A 19,803-nucleotide genomic window follows, 5' to 3' on the forward strand; every position below is an offset into this window, starting at 1 on the left:
CACCCGGTGTGGAGCCCGTGGGCGCCGAGGCCGGGAGGGGCGGGGCTGGCTGTGCTATGAGGGGGTGGAGTCACAGAAGAGGAGGTGGAGCCGACGGCAGCCGAGCTGACGGGCGTCATGGGGCAGGACGCTGAAGGAGACAAGCTGGCAGCTGAGAGGAAGAGAAGAAGAAAGATAGATCACTTCACTGGGGCTACTGGTCATAGATTTACATAATAAAGACTAGATGAACGTCCGCACATGGCGGCCATCTTGCTAGGGGGCAGCTCGCTCACCAATAAAATTGTGTTGGTAGTGGAAAATAACCATAACTTGCTCAATTTTCAACCGATTTTTAAACGGTTTGGTTTGTTATAAAAGTCAGAGATGTAGATATGACACTAATGGATATTTATGTTATTTTCCAAAAAAATTGAATAATTTATGCAGTGTAATAACTACATCTCTGATGTTTATAACAAACCAGATCGTTTAAAAATCGGTTGAAAATTGAGCAAGTTATGGTTATTTACCACTACCAACAAAATGTTATGGGAGCTGCCCCCTAGCAAGATGGCCGCCATGTGCGGACGTCCGGCTCCGTCGAACGAGATATCTAGTCTTTATTGTATATATCTATGCTACTGGTAACCAGTCAGAGACACTGGTCATGTGCCTGCTGGTGTCAACAGGAAGCAGATTGTTTGCTTGTTTAAAGAAAATACTACAAAGAACACTGAAAGAACAATGTTGCACAACTTGTTTTGACCAAACTCGGCTGCAGCCCGGTGACAAGCCGCCTCCCACTTGTATCGTTACAGAACCAAAGACAACAAACCTAAGAACACATTCCATCGGAGAGTTTGAAAACTAAAACCGATAGTGTTTCCAAAAGTCTCAGATTTAAGGCCGATTTATGCTACTCCGTTTTTACGGATACGGACAGATAGGACCGCCCTCTCCGCCGTGGAACGCCCTCTCCGAGCGCCTCGGAGAGCTTTTCGTGCACCTCTGATTTTTCTAACTATTAGTGGATATTTCGGATAGCCTACGGATAGCCCTTGGCTGTGATTGGTCCGCTAACAACATCATTTCAGTACGACATAATTTCCAGATTTCACATTTCCGGATCTCAAACTTCCGGTTTTCTTCCGTATATATTAAGACGGCCACGTTAAAATTCAAACACAGCTACGATACGAATATGGATAGCAACATTGAAGAGCGTCTAGTGGAGGAGGTCCGGAGGCGTGTGGGAGGCAAGCCGACAGAGGTAAATAAACACACGTGGACTTCTTCTTCCCAGAAATGGGGTAGGCTTCTCTGAGCTCGTCTTCCGTTGCGCCACCTACTGTTTGGCGGTGAATTGTTTTCAGACGGACGTTCGTAGGAAAAGCATAAATCAAAAAGAGTCCGTGGTATCCGTGCGTCCCTCTTCGCGACACGGATACGTAGAAGCATAATGGAGCCTTTAGTTTTATCAAAAACTCCGGCAGATGTTAACCGTAGCAGCCGTGATGAGTTTCTACACTCGTCAACAGATTGTTTTTTCGGCGTCTTCTTCTTCTTTTTCTTCTTCGTTCAGCTCAACACCAGCGAGAGGAGTTTTTCTCGCCTCGGCTCAACAGGCCAATAAATTTCCAGCTGTGTTTGTTGCCCGTCAGGTCGTCTGTCACCCCCCCCCCCCCCGAACCCTGGTAAAGCTCAGCACAGTAGCCGAGCTCTATAAATCACCAGGACTCTCCATGACTCAGGTAAACAACTCCAGACGGGACCAGTGCTTCCATGTTGTTGTCAACAGACCCGTCCTTGTTTTTCCGTCTCAGTCTTCCTCTCGAATCAGAAAGTGATTATTCTCTGACAACACGGGAACATCGGCCTCTCCCAAATAAAGCCAGGACCGGATTAATCTTCCTGTGACCGACCTCTGGGCTCCGGGAAACAACCACAACCGCTCTCAGCTTTAATAATTCATTGACGAGACTCGACACCAACAGTAATTACATCTCACCTGTTGTGCTGAGGCTGGTGGTGACCTGGGACAGACCCGGACTTGAGATCTGCGGAGAGAGAGAGAGAGAGGGCGAAGAAATTAGGAAACAAACATCAGAGGCGCCGCGGAAATTACACCAAAAACCAGAAGAACTGAGGGTTGGGTTTGGGCGGCTGTGGACTGTACCATGTGCGGGCTGTAGCAGGGGGCTTTGTGCGTCATGATGGGAGAAGTCTGGCTGGGTAAGGGGGGGGTGGTGCTGCTGGACGGGTTGATGCGTTTCTCCTTCTGCCGGCGGTTGCAGAACCAAACGCGAATCACCTCCTTCTCCATGTTGAGCTGCTCCGCCATCAGCAGGATCTCCTCCGAGGTAGGCTTCTGGTTCTGAGGAGGAGAACACCAGAAGAAGAGAGGGGATGAAGAGAGCAGGAGCCACGGAAGGGAAGAAGAAGATGTGGATTTCTGTTTCTGTAACGGAGCCTGGGTCAGACCGGACATGACTAGGGTTGCATAGGGGTGGAAAGTTTCTGGAAAGTTTCCATGGGAAGTTTAGCTCGGGAATTTGGGGAATTTTGAAAAAAAAAAAAATACGCAAATTAAACATTGAGCAATAAAAACACCAATCAAAACTCTATTTTCCCTCCACTGTGCATTCTTCCATCACTTGCACAGATAACTCCCAGCATGCTTCACTCTACAGCAGGGCTATTGAGGCCTGCTGTAGTGTGCAGGACTAGTCAGGTAAGTTTCCATGATATTACTGGGAAAATATATTAGCATGCTGATTGAGGATTGTTCATCTGTTCATCTAGACTATATCCATTCATTTATCCATCAATTGTAAAATATGTTTACAGACGATTCCAATTGTTTGGCTAACTATTTATATCTCTGGCATTGCATTAGTGTTTTTTTTACCTTTTTCTCATCTTATTCTACAGAACAATGCCACGTGCACTATCTCATGTGTGGAGACATTTCACCCCATCCAATGTAGAAGGAAAGGCTGTGTACATTAGCAAATACTGTGCAAAGACCTATGTTAAGAATGACACAACGATGCAGAAGCATATAGTCAAGTGCCCAAAGTTTCCTCAGGGCTCAAATCAGCCTATGACAAAACAAAATGTTTATATTTATGTCTGTATATGACAAGGTAAATACAGTGAGTATAAATTAACCACAACATTTCCTGTTTATTCCCGTTAATTCCCGTATATTTCCGTTAATTCCCATGGAAAGTTTCCAACTTTGAATATTCCCAGAATTTTGCAACCCTAGACATGACTCATCTACACAGCTGCTCTCTCACCATGTGGAAGTTGCGCTCCAGCATCACTCGCACGTTGGTCTCGATGCTCGTGCGTTTCTTCCTGCGTCGGCCGGGCAACCCCTCGATGCCCAGCATGGGGGAGGAGAGGGAGGAGGGGCTGGGCAGCATGCTGTCCACCGCCATGGTTTCTGAGAGGGAGGAGAGGAGCAGACATGAGGACGAGTATATCATAAAAGTTCAAAAAAGTAGTGTCAAAATTGTGATGTTCTGTCATTTTAGTTTGTTAATTTTCACTCTCTTTGGGTTTTCTGTTTCCTGGTTTATTTTGTAGTCTCGTGTTCCTTGTGTGTTGTCTCTGTCTTCACTTCCTGTCGGTGATTATCTTCCTCACTCCTCATGTGTTTCACCTGTGTCTAATTGCCCCTGCCTTCATAACGGTCAGTCTTGTCTGCTGTCTCGTCCAGCTTCATTCCATGTTCTCAGTGCGCCTGGTCGCCAGTAGTTATCTGTTAGTGTTCATGTTTTGTTTTGTGTCTTGTTAAAAGACTTTTGTTATATTAAATTACCTTTTATTTATAACCTCTGCATCCTGGGTCCATCTCTCCCTCAACAAACCGTGACAAAAATATCATTTAATCAAAAATAACCAATTTAAGAAAGCTTAAGTATAATTCCCCCATAAATAACTTATCTGTGCATGTAGTTTAAACAATTGAGTAAAGTTTTAACTTCTAAAACTGTAAAACTAATAAATGCAGGGATGAATCTCTGGTTCTCACCGGCGTCGCTCAGCCACTTCTCCAGCAGCGGCTTCAGTTTGCACATGTTCTTGAAGCTGAGGTTCAGAGCTTCGAAGCGGGAGATGGTCGTCTGGCTGAAGTCGTTGCCGTACAGTTTGCCCATAGCGACGCCCACGTCCCCCTGGTAGAGACACACAAAAAAGAGACACACGTTTTAATAAAGGAACACACACAACACACACAATCTGTCAACAACCTTCTGGTCTCCGTGTGTCACCTGTGTGAATCCCAGCTTGATGCGTCGCTGCTTGAACGTGCGAGCAAACTGCTCCAGCTCCTCCAGGTCGCTGGGCTCCTCGCCCATGTGACCCCCGTGACCTCCGTGACCTCCGGGGGTCACATGGCCGGAGCTGAGCGAGGAGGCGATGGCGCTGCTGGAGGCTGAGGCTCCTCCTACAGACGTCAGGACGCCGCTGCTGCTGCCGGACGCCACCAGTGAGCCGGCGCCGCTTCCACCGACCACATCGATGCTCTTCTCTCTCTGGAAGAAGCAGGAAGTTGAATCAGAAACGGACCAAACTGCTGTTTCCTGTGGAAGTGTTAAAGCTTTGAATAAAATCTGAATAAAAGAAGAAGTTTCCTGTTCCAGAGATTGAAAATGCACTGGGAGGTGAATACTAATGAGGTCATCAGCTGAGGGAGATGCATTAAAACCAGTCGCTCGACCCTGTTCCCCAAACCTCACGCACAAGAAACAGGTTTTATTCTAAACAGCAGAATAACGATAACACCACGGCTGTGATGTTTGACTGCAGGAGACCCCCCCGAGCAGGAATGTGACCCCGTGAGCGTCGGGACTTTCCACTAATTGAACGGACGTCATGCACGAGATCTGCCGCCGCTCGGACTCATTTACATCCAGCGTCTCTCTGTGCATAGAACCCGAGGAGGAACACAGGGTCCGACACGACTTCTCCAGCAGCTTAATGAAAAATCTATAACGGCTCCTGACGTGTGTGACGATGCATTCATGCATTTTGTTAGTGTTTGACTTTATAATCAAGAATAAAGATGCTCATTGGACCCAGAAACTGCTTCTGTTAGGAAAATGAGCTGCTGTAGGAATTATTTTATACAGATTTATGCAGCAGAGATCAGACATTTGCTTTAAACAGATTTGCTTTCAGGTCCGTTTTAAAGGAGGAAGTGTTGAGTGAGACAGATGTGCAGAGACTCCACATCTGTCTCCAGTAGGGTTGCAAAGGGGCGGAAAGTTCTGGTAAATCTCCAAGAAGTTTAGCTCGGGAATTTTGAAAAAAAAATAAAATAAATAATACTCAGCGTTTAATACGCAAATTAAACGCTGAGCAATAAAAACACCATTCAAAACTCTATTTTAAAGATGTATGGAATCCTGCACTCTACAGCAGGGCTACTGAGGCCTGCTGTAGTGTGCAGGACTAGTCAGGTAAGTTTCCATGATATTACTGGGAAAATATATTAGCATGCTGATTGAGGATTGTTCATCTGTTCATCTAGCCTATTTCCATTCATTTATCCATCAATTGTAAAATATGTTTACAGACGATTCCAATTGTTTGGCTAACTATATATATCTCTGGCATTGCATTAGTGTTTTTTTACAAACTTTTTTCTCATCTTATTCTACAGAACAATGCCACGTGCACTCTCTCATGTGTGGAGACATTTCACATCATCCAATGTAGAAGGAAAGGCTGTGTACATTTGCAAATACTGTGCAAAGACCTATGTTAAGAATGACACAACGATGCAGAAGCATATAGTCAAGTGCCCAAAGTTTCCTCAGGGCTCAAATCAGCCTATGACAAAACAAAATGTTTATATTTATGTCTGTATATGACAAGGTAAATACAGTTAGTATAAATTAACCACAACATTTCCAGTTTATTCCCGTTTATTCCTGTTAATTCCCATGGAAAGTTTCCAACTTTGAATATTCCCGGAATTTTGCAACCCTAGTCTCAGGGTCTCTATACCTGTGCTTGGAGGCCCAGACGAGGGGGGGATGTCAGGAGGCCTCCGGGGCTTTGCTGAGGTAGCTGGATCAGATTTTGTGAAGAAAGCAAACCTGTGAAAATAGAAATGAGATCAGATGATTACATTAATTAGTAAACAATCAAACACAGGGAAGGAGAATAATGAAATGCAGGTTTTTGTGATATTTGGGGCTTTTAATTGAATCTGAAGAGACGGGTGGTCCTTGGTAGAAACCTGCTCTCTACTGAGTGACTCTACTGAGAGAGGGGGGGTGGTGGAGGTGCGCTGGGTTCGCTCACCCTGCTGTGGCTGCTGGGCCTGTGCTTGCTGGGGAAGGAGGAACTGGGCGGAGGACTGGAGATGATGACCCGGCATCAGCACCAGCTGCTGGAGCTGCAGCAGCTGCTGGATGTCCTGCAACACAAAGACAACACAACACCAGCTTAACACAACTGTTACACAAGGGTTCACTCTACAGGGCAATAAGGAGTCACAAACAATATGATTATTATAACTCCAGCAAGTTCTTCTAATGAGTGACAGGGTTCTTTAAAACATTAAAGGCAAAATTGGTCTTTTTCATATGAATAAAAAAGTACTTCATAAATGATCTTTAAGCAAAATTCGGGTCTTTATAGTTTTACATATTATGAATATACGTGCAAGTCTTTCGTGTTATTTCTTGAATTAACAATTCACCTTAATTGCTGTCTTATGACACACTTGAAAAACTCTATTAGTATTATTTGTGCACTATTTTTCTTAATTTATGTCTTTTTATTTGGACGGTAATATGTGTAAATAACAATTTAAAGGTAAATTAAATGGTTTTATATTTATAAAGCGCTTTTCTAGTCTTGATGACTCAATGCTCTTTACAGTAAAGTTTTACATTCACTCTTTCACACACACATTCATACAGAGCATCTATTGGAAGTACTATGTTGTTCTATCAGGAGCAAGACTGGGGATCGAACTGGCGACCTGCAGGATGACCGCTCTACCCCTCAGCCACAGCCACCCACCTGTTATAAACATGGTTTCAATCTATAGTTCAATAAAGATTCAAAAACAATATTATTATATTAACTCCATCAAGTTTTCTAAATGGTCTTAATAGTTTCACATATTATTAATATACATTTTCTTGAACTTTTATAACGATTCACCTTAATTGCTGTCTTATCACACACTGGAAAAACTCTATTATTATTATTTGTGCACTATTTTTCTTAATTTATCAAACTCAAATAGTCCTTTCATGTGGATGTATTAATGTGTAATTAACAATTTAAAGGTAAATTAAATGGTTTTGTATTTATAAAGCGCTTTTCTAGTCTTGATGACAACTCAAAGCTCAAATGCTCGGGCATGCAGATTGGAAGGACTGGGGATCGAACTGGCGCCCTTCAGGTTGGAGGACGACCGCTCTACCCCTCAGCCTCATTATTATTATAACTCCATCAAGTTTTCTAAATGGTCTTGATAGTTTTACATATTATTTATATACATTTTCTTGAACTTTTATAACGATTCACCTTAATTGCTGTCTTATGACACACTGGAACTCTTTTATTATTATTATTTGTGCACTATTTTTCTTAATTTTTCAGACTCAAACAGTATTTTTGTTTGGATGGGGAAGACTGGGATCGAACTGGCGCCCTTCAGGTTGGAGGACGACCGCTCTACCCCTCAGCCTCATTATTATTATAACTCCATCAAGTTTTCTAAATAGTTTTACATATTATTTATATACATTTTCTTGAACTTTTATAACGATTCACCTTAATTGCTGTCTTATGACACACTGGAAAAAGTCTATTATTATTATTATTTGTGCACTATTTTTCTTAATTTTTCAGACTCAAACTGTATTTTTGTTTGGATGGGGAAGACTGGGATCGAACTGGCGCCCTTCAGGTTGCAGGACGACCGCTCTACCCCTGAGCCACAGCCTGTCAGTCCTGTTGTTCCTTCAGTGAAGCTCTGGTGCTCGTACCTGAGCTGTGAGCTGGATCGGCTGCGACAGAGTCATCTGTGGGACGCTCTGCTCCTGTTTGGTTAACTGCTGCTGTGATTGGTTCTGCTGCTGATGATGATGATGCTGCTGGTTGGCCTGTTGCTGTGCGGCGGCGTGGGCGGCGTGGACGGCGTGGGCGGCGTTGGACTGCTGGACGGCGGCCGCCAGGAGCTGAGCCTGAGCCTGCTGGAGGAGAAGCTGCTGCTGGGCCGGGAGGAGAGCGGCGAGCTGGAGGAGGAGGAGGAGGAGGAGGAGGAGGAGGAGGAGGAGGAGGAGGAGGAGGAGGAGGAGGAAGAGGAGGAGGAGGAGGAGGAGGAGGAGGAAGAGGAGCGTTAGTTCAGGTAGAGAAGTGTCAGTGAATCGGTTTGTGCACATGCCAGAGAGACACAAGTCAGAAACTCCGCCCACTTAAGAGGTAAAATCTGTCTCCCAGGGTTACACATCACTTCTGTGGATATAGGTTAAAGTGTGTGTGTGTGTGTGTGTGTGTGTGTGTGTGTGTGTGTGTGTGTGTGTCTCACCCCTGCCAGCTGACTGCCAGCCAGCATCAGCTGTTGATGGTGGTGCTGCTGCTGCTGCTGCTGCTGTTGTTGTTGTTGTTGTTGTTGTTGTTGTTGTTGTTGTTGTTGTTGTTGCTGCTGCTGCTGCAGGGAGGAGGAGGAGGAGGAGGAGGGAGGAGCAGGAGGAGCAGGAGGAGGAGGAGCGGTGCTGTGGGACATCTCTGAACTCTCCTTACTTTTTACCTAAAGGAGAAAACACACAAAAACAAAGGTTCTTAAAGCAGGAGTCTGTGGATTAAACATGAATCCAGGGAAGAAACACACAATGTGTTCCTGCTGTAACACAACACTCAGGTGAGATGTGTCACATGACAACAATCTGATCAACACTGAAACGTGAAACTGGTTTGTTGTGTTTGTTTTTGATGGATTCGACTCAGTGGAAAGAAGGAAGAGCTCGTTGAGTTTTGCTGCAGATCCAGATTAATCCTCCTTTGCTTCACTTTGGGAACTTGACCTTTCCTCTCGCTGCTGACCCCTGATTGGCAGGTGGACGCCGGTCACATGACCAGAAGGACGAGTCAATCCTCCTCGTTTTTCCGCTGTGTCAGAAACGCTCCACAGCTGCTGACCTCTGACCCCGAGCTGTCGACACCCGCTCACCGTCCTGTCAGTTCCCATCAGTCACCTGCTCTGAGGTTCATCTCCACGTCTGTCACTCACTGTCAGCGGCTCGCTGGCGTTTTCCTTTCTGTCGCTACGCTCGAGGCTGCTCGCCGCTCGTTAAGTGTGACGCACACGAGTCGCACCCAGGAACCAGGAAACAAGTTCGTACACGAGGATACAACAACATCTGTGTGTTGTTCTTTTCATCGTTCACACACAAAAACTCAGGATTCATCATGAAATCCACATAAAGACAAAATCATAATATGAATTTTATAGATTAACCGGAAATATTAGCAAATGTCTTATCTTAGATTTATTTCAGTAAAATGGTGAATAGATTTAAAACACATACACACACACACACACACACACACACACACACAACAAATCAAACGCACCGAATCCCAAATGTCACAAACGTCCTGAACACGTGAAATTATATTCGTCAGATCTCATCACATTTTAGCCCTGTGTGTAAAAACAACACACACACAGACACACACATACACACACACACACACACACACACACACACACACACACACACACACACACACACACACACACACACACACACACACACACACACACACACACACACACACTGCAGCTCACCTTGCTGCCAGCCGCTGTGGGAGAGAGGCTGGTTTTCATTGACTGGACCTGCAGCAAATAATACGCAAAATATATAAATTAATACAAATCTCACACGTGCACAACATGAAGTAAATCACATATTTTTTCCACATGTATGAAGATAAGATAAAATAAGTTTTATAAATAATTTCAATTAGTATTGAAAAAATCTCTCATTACAGTTGTTCCATGAAATATCAAATCTGAAGAAAACATACTCTGAGCAACATATAAGATTAATGATACAGATATTGTTATTTTAATGGGTTTATTTATTTTCATTTATAGCTGTAAATTATTCAGGTTAAAAATGAGTGAAATATACATGTTTACTTATTTTAATCTGAATAAATGATTATTATTAGAATCAGAGTTATTGTAGAAAACCAACCTGGTCGTCAGGGCTGTTTCTGTCAGAGTCTGAAACACAAAGAGACAAGTGGACTGTTTATTAGACTGTGTGTGTGTGTGTGTGTGTGTGTGTGAGTGTGTGTGTGTGTGTGTGTGTGTGTGTGTGTGTCTGTGTGTGTGTGTGTGTGTCTGTGTGGGTGTGTGAGGATGATAAGATCAGATTGTGATTTGAAAAAGATTAACGTTCATTCACTTTTAAATATATTCAAATAATAAAGAGCTTATTGAACACAATGGGACACGTGCAAACAGAATATAAGCATCATTGATATCATAAAATGTGTGTGTGTGTGTGTGTGTGTGTGTGTGTGTGTGTGTGTGTGTGTGTGTGTGTGTGTGTGTGTGTGTGTGTGTGTGTGTGTGTGTGTGTGTGTGTGTGTGTGTTGTACCTGAACTGTCCCCTGGATATTCAGCCCCGGGCTTCTCCTCCTCTGCTGCTTTAGACATCCTGATATCTGCAGGAAACACACACAGATACACATCAGACACGTGCACAGAATAACACACACACACACACACAAACACACACACACAGGTAACATCATGCTAACACAACATCAGAGCAGCAGAAGGTTGCTGGTTCAAATCCCAGGCACTTCCCTCTGCCTCAGTGCTGCAGAATGAACCATCGATGTGAATGAAAGATGAGATGATTGATGTTAAATGACAAAACTAAGTTCATGTCGATAATGTAAATTATCACAAACATTTATATGACCCAAAAAAATTTGAATATAAATGTTTGTATATTAAGAAGACAGAATTAATTAGTTTCAGAATAAAACCAAGTAATACAATACACAAAATTTAAAATTTTTATTTTTTAGGAAAGAATCTGTTTCAACATTTTATTCAGATTTAATAAATAAAATAAGTTGATGTGTATTTGCAGCTCTGGACTGAAGGATTGGTTTTCACCTCAGAAACTACCGGACGGTGGAAGTGTTGTCAACGTGTTCGTCTCAAGTTAAGTTAAGTTATTTATATTTATAAGTTATATTTAAAAAAAGAAGAAGTGGAACCAGAGAGATTTTGTTCTGTGACTCCTGTGTTTCTCCAGTTCTGCTGATGAAATAATTTTAAAGCTTGAAATCAGAAACACTTCCTCTGCTCTGAAACTTCCTGTTTGGACAATGATTTCCTGCAGCTCGTTTCTTTCTTTAACCTCCGAGACGAAAACTCAGCTCGGGAGAAACTTGAAAACTGACGATGTCGACTTCTAATTTACGTCTTTAGATGTAAACTCGATCCATCTTCTGAACCAGCGTCTGAGGACCTTCCTGTTTCTGGAGACTTCTGGGACTGCAGCAGTAATTGGTCCAGGAAGAGCGACGCCAGAGGAAGTGGTTACCTGAGCACCATGACTCAGCACCGCCGCCATCTTGGATCAAACCCCCCTCTCAGCCCTCGCTCCATCTATACGCTCTTAATGTTCTCTCTCTTCTTCTTCTCGGTCGTTTACAAATGTTCTCTCGTCAGCTCGGGAGGCTGAGACGTGACGGAGGAGAGGAGACGTGAAGGAGGAGAGGAGACGTGAAGGAGGAGAGGAGACGTGAAGGAGGAGAGGAGACGTGAAGGAGGAGAGGAGACATGAAGGAGGAGAGGAGGCGTGAAGGAGGAGAGGAGGAGAGGAGACGTCTGGACGAAAGGAGAACGAGTCGGACACGAGTCTTTCGGAGCTGAGCCGTGAAAATAATCAAAGTAAAAACTAATAAAAACCACAATGAACATCTTCCTCCCTGATATTATTCATCCTCTCTGTGTATAGAAGTAGTGTATATATACATAAATATATATACACAGACGTTTAAGTTTACTGCATATTGTAGAACATGTGAGCAAGGAAAGAGTAAACACTTAAATATAAGAAGAGACGGCGTTATATATCAATCATATAAATCATATATAAGCCCAGTGTGTGTTTGGGTTTGTGTGATAATCTCATCATCAAGGTCACAAACAATTTCAAGTTGTGATGAGAGGAAGTGGAAAGGAAAGGAAGGAAGGAAGGAAGGAGTGTAGGAAGGAAGAAAGGAGTGAAGGAAGGAGTGAAGGAAGGAGTGAACTCAATTATCTGGTTTGATCTAATTAAAGGAAAACACACACACACACACACACACACACACACACACACACACACACACACACACACACACGCACACACTCAGTGCCTGAATTGACGCTCTCAACAGAGCTTGCAGTTGCACAATGCAACCAGATGGTGGCAGCACTCTACTGAAAAATGCAGGAGTGTGTGATAATAAAAAATTATAATCTCGTCTGTAGTTTAATATTTATAAATTAATACAGAAAATAAAGACGTGAGAATAAACTGTTGGTAAATGTATAAATAACATGTTTGATGAACTGAGTAAATTATATAACTTTTAAAAACTCCCCCTGTGTATTTGTGATTGAGAATTAACATATTAAATTAAAGAAACCTTGATTCAGGATCTACTCTTTTATCTTTGAGCAAAAAATATAAATAACTTTTCTGCAATAATGTTCATTAAATTAAGTTTAATCTACTTGCTGAAACAAAATTGCTACAAAAATGTGGAAATCCATAGAAGAGGTTTTATTCAGATCCAGTGAAGCATCTGTGTTTCACACACGTCTCTGATTTACTGAGATGTTGCAACATTCAACTAAAATAATACATCATTAAAACATGTTTATATATAAGACTCATTACTCTACTAGGTCCCTGTTTGACTGATACGTGTACTTATCGTATACTACCACCACTACTGCAGTTTCTGAAGTACTGAAAGAACGTGTTGCTATGACGACACGCTCACGAAAATTAAAGGACAAATATCAAGATCACAGAAAAACAAGATCACAAAAAACAAGGTGCTGAGCTGGATCCATTTCATTTAAACATGGGGTTCAATGTAATTCACACACACACACACACACACACTCACACACACACACACACACACACACACACACACACACACACACACACACACACACACACACACAGGTTATTATTCCAGACTCCTTCATCCTCTCAGCATATGAGGAAAGGGCCCCTCATAAAATAATTTTATCACCCCAAACCCCCCATATCCCTCCCCCCCACATCACATCAACTGCCCCTAACCCCTCTGGCCATGGGGCCCTTTTACCCCCCCACCCCCCCCCCACACACCTCCTCTTATGAGCCGACAAATCAAACGCACCCAACCCCAAATGTCACAAACGTCCTGAACAAGAGAAATTATATGTGTCAGCTCTCATCACATTCTCGCCCTGTGTGTAAAAACAACACAACACACACACACGCACGCACACACACACACACACACACACACACACACACACACACACACACACACACACACACACACACACACACACACACACACACACACACACACACACACACACACACACACACACACACACACACACACACACACACACCTTCCCTCTTTTCTTTGAGTTTTTACAGTTTCTGGATTTTGAACAAGTTGATATTGCAGTGTTCACTTCCCACTGACCATCCTCACACACTCCTCCCCCCTCGGGGGGGCAGTTTGACAACAGCCGCCTGAATGCAAGGCAGACCCCCCCCCACTCACCCTATCACTGCTAATAGCACAGAGAGAGAGAGGGAGAGGGAGGGAGAGGGAGAGAGAGAGGCCACTGGGCAGATGATGTATCTGTCTTCTGGGGTCTGCATGTGTGTGTGTGTTTAATGTGTGTGTGTGTGTGTGTTGGGGGAAAGGGGGGGTGCAGGGTCACTGTCAGGGAATTAGAAAAGGGGGAATGGTGGGGGGGCAGAAGGATAGAATGGCTGGAGGGGTCCTAAACTCGACCCCTCCCCTCCTCTCTGCCCACCCACCCGGCCTCGGTCACGCCTGTCAGGGGCCACTGACAGACGGCGCGTGGGTTATTGTGTGTCTGTGTGTGTGTGTGTGTGTGTGTTGGAGGGGGGGGCACTGTTTGGCGTGTGGATGTCAGAGGTCAGGCACATGGTCTCAGCCACCTCGCGCCTCACACACACACACACACACACACACATACACAAACGAGCTGCCTGCCTCTTCCACCTGTCCCTTGTCACATTCACTAGCAAGCAAACACACACACACACACACACAAACACACACACACACACACACACACACACCCTCAGTGTGCGACTGCTGTAACGAGCGGATCGGCTGCAGGACGACAGGAGGAGAAGCTGCAGTGAGATCATTAGAAACAAACCAGTGCAGCCCGAGAGAATAAAGATCTAATTTCTAATAAAGATCTTTATTTTAAATAAGATAAATCATCAATGAGTTACTGAGATTTTAAAAAATAGACATTAACAGTTGCTCATAGTCAAAGTTAATGTCTCCTGAAGCAAATCCTAACGATTGAAAAACTGAAATTAGATTTTTTCTTGAACAAAATGACTAAAACAATCGATCAGTTATTATCAAATCAACGCTGATTAAATATCTGTTATTATAAATGATTATAGAGTAAAAGAGGAACAGGAAGTCTGACGTGTGATCTGAATCTCTGAGGCCAAAGAGCTGTCGTGGGTTTTTAATTCTATGAAACTTTAAGTCACAATAAAAACACGTCATGAAAGTTAAGAGTCACAGATTAAAGTAAAGATCTTCCAGCTGTGACAGGAGCTTGTCATAAAACTCTGAATGTCAGATTTAATGGAATAAAAATTGAATAAAATCTAAAGGTTGTGCATGTAAAGTTAATGTGAAGTTACAACAAACAAATTAAACTTAAAGTTTCCCTTTAGAATTATCTGTTTGATTTGTTTTTAAGTAAGATTGGTGTCTGACCTTCTAGTTTGAAAAGTTGAACTTGAATTTAAACTTGAGAAAATCTGTTTAATTCAACGAGCCTCACATCAGGAATCTACGAGCAGATCTCTGGACATGTTTGTTCGCATTTAATGAGATTGTGTATTTCTGCTCGAGACAACAACATCATCACAGAGACAGCAGCACAGAGACGGCTTTAAATAACCATGTTGTCCTCACTGGATGAATTATACTGTTCTTCTTCCAAACCCTGTCAGAGCAGATCTCACTTTCCACCGGACTCAGGATCCACGACCTGTCGGATGTTCCTGTGGCCGGAGGAATTCACACAACTTCCCCAAATCTGACCACAACGCTGCTGCTGTTCCTAATTCTGTGAGTCCTGGAGGCCGCTCGGAGTTAACGTAAGAGTCACTAAGCAACGGCGCCGGAGGATTCCACGGCGTCACTTCACCGTTAGAAACCGAGTGTTTGAATCGTGGAAATTGGAGGAAGAGGATTGTGTTTGTAGCTCTGACACTTGGAGGCTAATGAGTCGAGTGTGTTGCTTCCACTTCCTGACATGTGCAACACAACGAGTGCTGCACCCCCCCCCATTAGCATCCGTCCTCCTTCACATTGTCCCTCACCTCCCACCTCTCTTTGTCCCCCTCTCCGTCCCCCACTCTGTCCCCCTCTCCGTCCATCCTTGAGTTATTCGGATCCCTCTCTCATTTCCTTTCCCTTCCTCTTCTCCCTCGGCTACAATACGACCGACTCACTTGAACTTCCCCTCTTCCCTCCTCGAATCCTCTCTTTCTTTTAATCTACACGTTCTTTCTCAGAGGTTTGTCTCTCGCTTTCATTAATCTGAGGTTTATTCAAATGTTTGTGGAGCTGCTCAGGAAACAGAAGCAAACACACACAATCCAAACCTTGAAAGATAAAGTGACCTTAAAGTTCGGAGCTGATAAAACCACACGTCTTCAAAATGTGTGCAGGATTCTGAATGTGTTGATATGAAGCAGGAAGTTAATGAAATAATGAGGAAAGCAAATGTTCGGTAAAATAGAGAAATTAAAAAAAAATACATTTGTTGGTATATTGTCATCTTGAGCTTTTAAAATAAAACATCAGCCTGAATTAAACTTATTAACTTCACATATATTCTTTGTCGTTAACTTTAAATATGTCCAACGAGGTGGTTATGTAATCTACACGTTCTTTCTCTGCAGAGGTTTGTCTTCTCAGTCTCGCTTTTCATTAATCTGAGGTTTATTCAAATATTTGTGGAGCTGCTCAGGAAACAGAAGCAAACACACATAATCAAACCTTTTTTCAAGCCAGAGTTTGGGGAAACTTGAAAGATAAAGTGACCTTAAAGTTCAACAGAATATCTCACATCTTCCAAAATTAGCGGGTAGATTATTGCTTCAGATTGACTCTTTTCCCACTGACAGTATTTCTGTGTTTCTTCCCTGATGTGTGCAGGTTTCTGAATGTGTTGATATGAAGCAGGAAGTTTAATGAAATAATGGAGGAAAGCAAATGTTCTGTAAAATAGAGAAATTTTAGAAAAAATACATTTGTTGGTAAAATGTCATCTTGAGCTTTTAAAATAAAACATCAGCCTGAATTAAACGTATTAACTTCACATACATTCTTTGTCTTTAAATCTAAATATGTCCAACAAGGTGGTTATGTTTCCACCCCTGTCTGAGTGTTTATATGAGGATGACCCAAAATTAAAGAACGGATTTCCATGAAACTTGGTGAAAGGTTTGAACGTTACATTTCGGCATCGATCTGAACAAAGAGACAAATCCAGGAGTTATTTTTATCACTTCAACATTTCATCACTGATTTCCCAATTGCCTTCGTGGAGGAAGGATCTTTACAACAGATCCACACAAAGATCCAGGAATCTATAACATCACCAGATCGGACCTGAGAGGTGTGTGCTCTACCGAGTGTGGTTCTACTTTTAATTATTTTAAATATTGTTTCTCAGATTGATTCCTGATCCGATTTCACTGTTCTGCTTCAAACGCTTCCAAAAACAGATCGTTTCTATGTGTGAGAAATGTTTGTGTAACTGAAACTGTATTTTGCATTGTGTCTTTATCCCCGTTCTCCCTCTTCCTCCTCATCCCTCCATCCGCTCCTCATTTCCAACCTCCTCCTCTCTCTCTCTCTCTCTCTCTCTCTCTCTCTCTCTCTCTCTCTCTCTCTCTCTCTCTCTCTCTACCTTCCTCCCTCTCTCCTCCAGCAGTGGTCAGCAGCAGCGGTCACCACTGGACAACGCTTCGCTAGCACAGGACACACAGACCCGTTGCCAGGCAACAGCAATGAAAGATTGCTGCATGTGTGTGTGTGTGTACGCGTGTGCATGTGTGTGCACTAGTGTGTGTGTGTTGCTCACATGTTTGTGTGTGTACCTGTGAGAGTGTTAATCATTGAGAATAAACATGTTTCTGTGGCTGCAGCTGTGAGGCAAACAAAGTGCTGCATGCTAATGTGTCCGCTGGTGTTTACACTTTAACAACCGGGGTTAAAGGATTATTCTGCCTCTTTATTCCCTGATAGCCACGAGCTGGTCAGAGTCAGGTAACGAGCCGGGTGGGGGGGGAGCCAGGAGATATTCCAACGTGAATCCATAACACACACACGTGTCTCCCGGCCGGAGGAAGAGGAGAGGAACCGGGATGTTTCGGTTTCAGGAGGAAAGAGTTTCACGGTTATAGATGTAGAATCTGTCGGGATCAAACCGACGACTTCCTGGTTTTAAGGAAAAGGCCGATCCGGTGTCAGAGCGTCCACTCGGGTCTGATCTGTGAGACAACACAACACAACCCAACACAACACAACACGAGCTCCTCCTGGTTTCATGAGTGAGTTGTTTGAAGCCTGTTTCTGCAGAGGAGGCGTCTCCGGAGTGAACCGGTGGATTCTGCTGTGATTCACGTGGGCCGCTGCACAAAGTCCTGCCTGCGTGTACCTGGTATGCATGTGTGAGTCAGGGAGTCATTACATGTGTGTGTGTGTGTGTGTGTGTCTGTGTGTCTGTGTGTTCATACGTGAACGTGCACGAAGGCGAGCGCTTTCCAAATATGTCTCTAGAGTGTTTATTATATCCGATACACTACCTCTTTCTCGCACCACATATTTCTGTGCCGATCGATTCCTCTGACTCCCGACAAGACAATAATCGCACTGCCGCCCCCCCCCCCCACTCTCTCTCTCCTTTCTCTCCACCATTATTACTGCCCTCCCCAAGGAGCACCACGCCGGGATGGAGGGATTGAAACAGAGAAATAAATAGAGGGAGGACGAGGGGGGAAAGGAGGAAATGGCCACCGCGTGTTACTTCCTTTCCCCAGAATCCCTGAGACGGAAACAAATGAGCAAAGAAAGACAACGAGCGGAGGATGGGAATATTTTTTTGGGGGTGGGGGGGGATAATAGCCGCAACAAGGACTGAGAGACATGACAGGGATGGTTCTGAAGAGAGGGAACAGGGGAGGTAAAGAGACAGTGGGGACTGATGGAAGGGAAGGGATGGTACAGTGGGGACGAGCTGAGAGAAAAACAAATGAGAAAAGAAGATGAAAAACAAAATGACAGAACGGACGACAACATTTTAGAGAATGTGAGGATAATGGCTGATGGAGAGAAAAATAACGAGCTGGGATAAAAAAAAGGGGGAAAATGTGGAGAGACGAGAGAAGGAGAGAGGGAACGGATGAGTGGAGGCATGCTGGGACGGTTAGAGAGGAACAGAGGGGAGGAAATAAATGAGCAGAGATTAAAAGAGAAAGGGAAAGAGAGAGAGAGAGAGAGAGAGAAAGAGAGAGAGAGAGAGAGAGAGAGAGAGAGAGAGAGAGAGGGCCCCGGAAATTTAGAAATTGGGCGAATTGAGAGAAACTCGGAGAAGGAGTGAGGCGAAAAAGACAAATGAAATGAACGCGTGCAGAGGGAGGTGAAGAGAGACCGAGCGTCCTCACAGGAAACAGCAGGAAGGAAGAGAGAGAGTGACAATTGGACTAACAAAGACACACAACCTCACCTTGATAGTGTGTCTGTGTGTGTGTCTGTGTGTGTGTGTGTGTGTGTGTGTGGAGGAAGAGGAGGAGGAGGAGGAGGAAGAGGAGGAGGAAGAGGAGGACGAAGAGGAGGAAGAGGAGGAAGAGGAGGAGGAGGAGGAGGAGGAAGAGGAGGAAGAGGACGAAGAGGAGGAGGAGGAGGAAGAGGAGGAGGAGGAGGAAGAGGAGGAGGAGGAAGAGGATGAGGAAGAGGAGGAGGTGGAGGAAGAGTAGGAAGAGGACGAAAAGGAGGAGGAGGGGGAGGACTAAAGAGGAGGAGGAGGAGGAAGAGGAGGACGAAGAGGAGGAGCAGGAGGAGGAAGAGGAGGAGGAGGAGGAGGAGGAGGAGGAGGAGGAGGAGGAGGAGGAGGAGGAGGAGGAGGAGGAGGAGGAGGAGGAGGAAGAGGAGAAGGAGGAGGAGGAGGATCAGGAAGAGGAGGAGGAGGAAGAGGATGAAGAGGAGGAGGAGGAGGAGGAGGAGGACTAAAGAGGAGGAGGAGGAGGAAGAGGAGGAAGAGGACGAAGAGGAGGAGGAGGAGGAAGAGGAGGAGGAGGAGGAAGAGGAGGAGGAGGAAGAGGATGAGGAAGAGGAGGAGGTGGAGGAAGAGTAGGAAGAGGACGAAAAGGAGGAGGAGGGGGAGGACTAAAGAGGAGGAGGAGGAGGAAGAGGAGGACGAAGAGGAGGAGCAGGAGGAGGAAGAGG

At 44.3% G+C, this 19,803-nt stretch overlaps 1 protein-coding gene across 1 annotated transcript in view; it reads right to left on the reverse strand.

The window, feature by feature from the left end:
* pou2f2a (POU class 2 homeobox 2a) overlaps positions 1–19,803 on the reverse strand; it is a 59,570-nt gene that overhangs the window by 3,810 nt on the left and 35,957 nt on the right. The window contains exons 2-14 of the mRNA XM_061092298.1: positions 10,633–10,698; positions 10,224–10,252; positions 9,812–9,859; positions 8,549–8,770; positions 8,007–8,255; positions 6,304–6,418; positions 6,004–6,095; positions 4,263–4,526; positions 4,025–4,166; positions 3,285–3,433; positions 2,159–2,356; positions 1,991–2,039; positions 4–151 (exon numbers count right to left, since the gene is read on the reverse strand). Coding sequence (XP_060948281.1) covers positions 4–151; positions 1,991–2,039; positions 2,159–2,356; positions 3,285–3,433; positions 4,025–4,166; positions 4,263–4,526; positions 6,004–6,095; positions 6,304–6,418; positions 8,007–8,255; positions 8,549–8,770; positions 9,812–9,859; positions 10,224–10,252; positions 10,633–10,698 — 1,771 coding nt within the window. The remainder of the gene's footprint in view (positions 1–3; positions 152–1,990; positions 2,040–2,158; positions 2,357–3,284; positions 3,434–4,024; positions 4,167–4,262; positions 4,527–6,003; positions 6,096–6,303; positions 6,419–8,006; positions 8,256–8,548; positions 8,771–9,811; positions 9,860–10,223; positions 10,253–10,632; positions 10,699–19,803) is intronic.

Source organism: Limanda limanda, chromosome 19, assembly GCF_963576545.1.
Source record: "Limanda limanda chromosome 19, fLimLim1.1, whole genome shotgun sequence".
Classification (NCBI taxonomy): Eukaryota; Metazoa; Chordata; class Actinopteri; order Pleuronectiformes; family Pleuronectidae; genus Limanda; species Limanda limanda.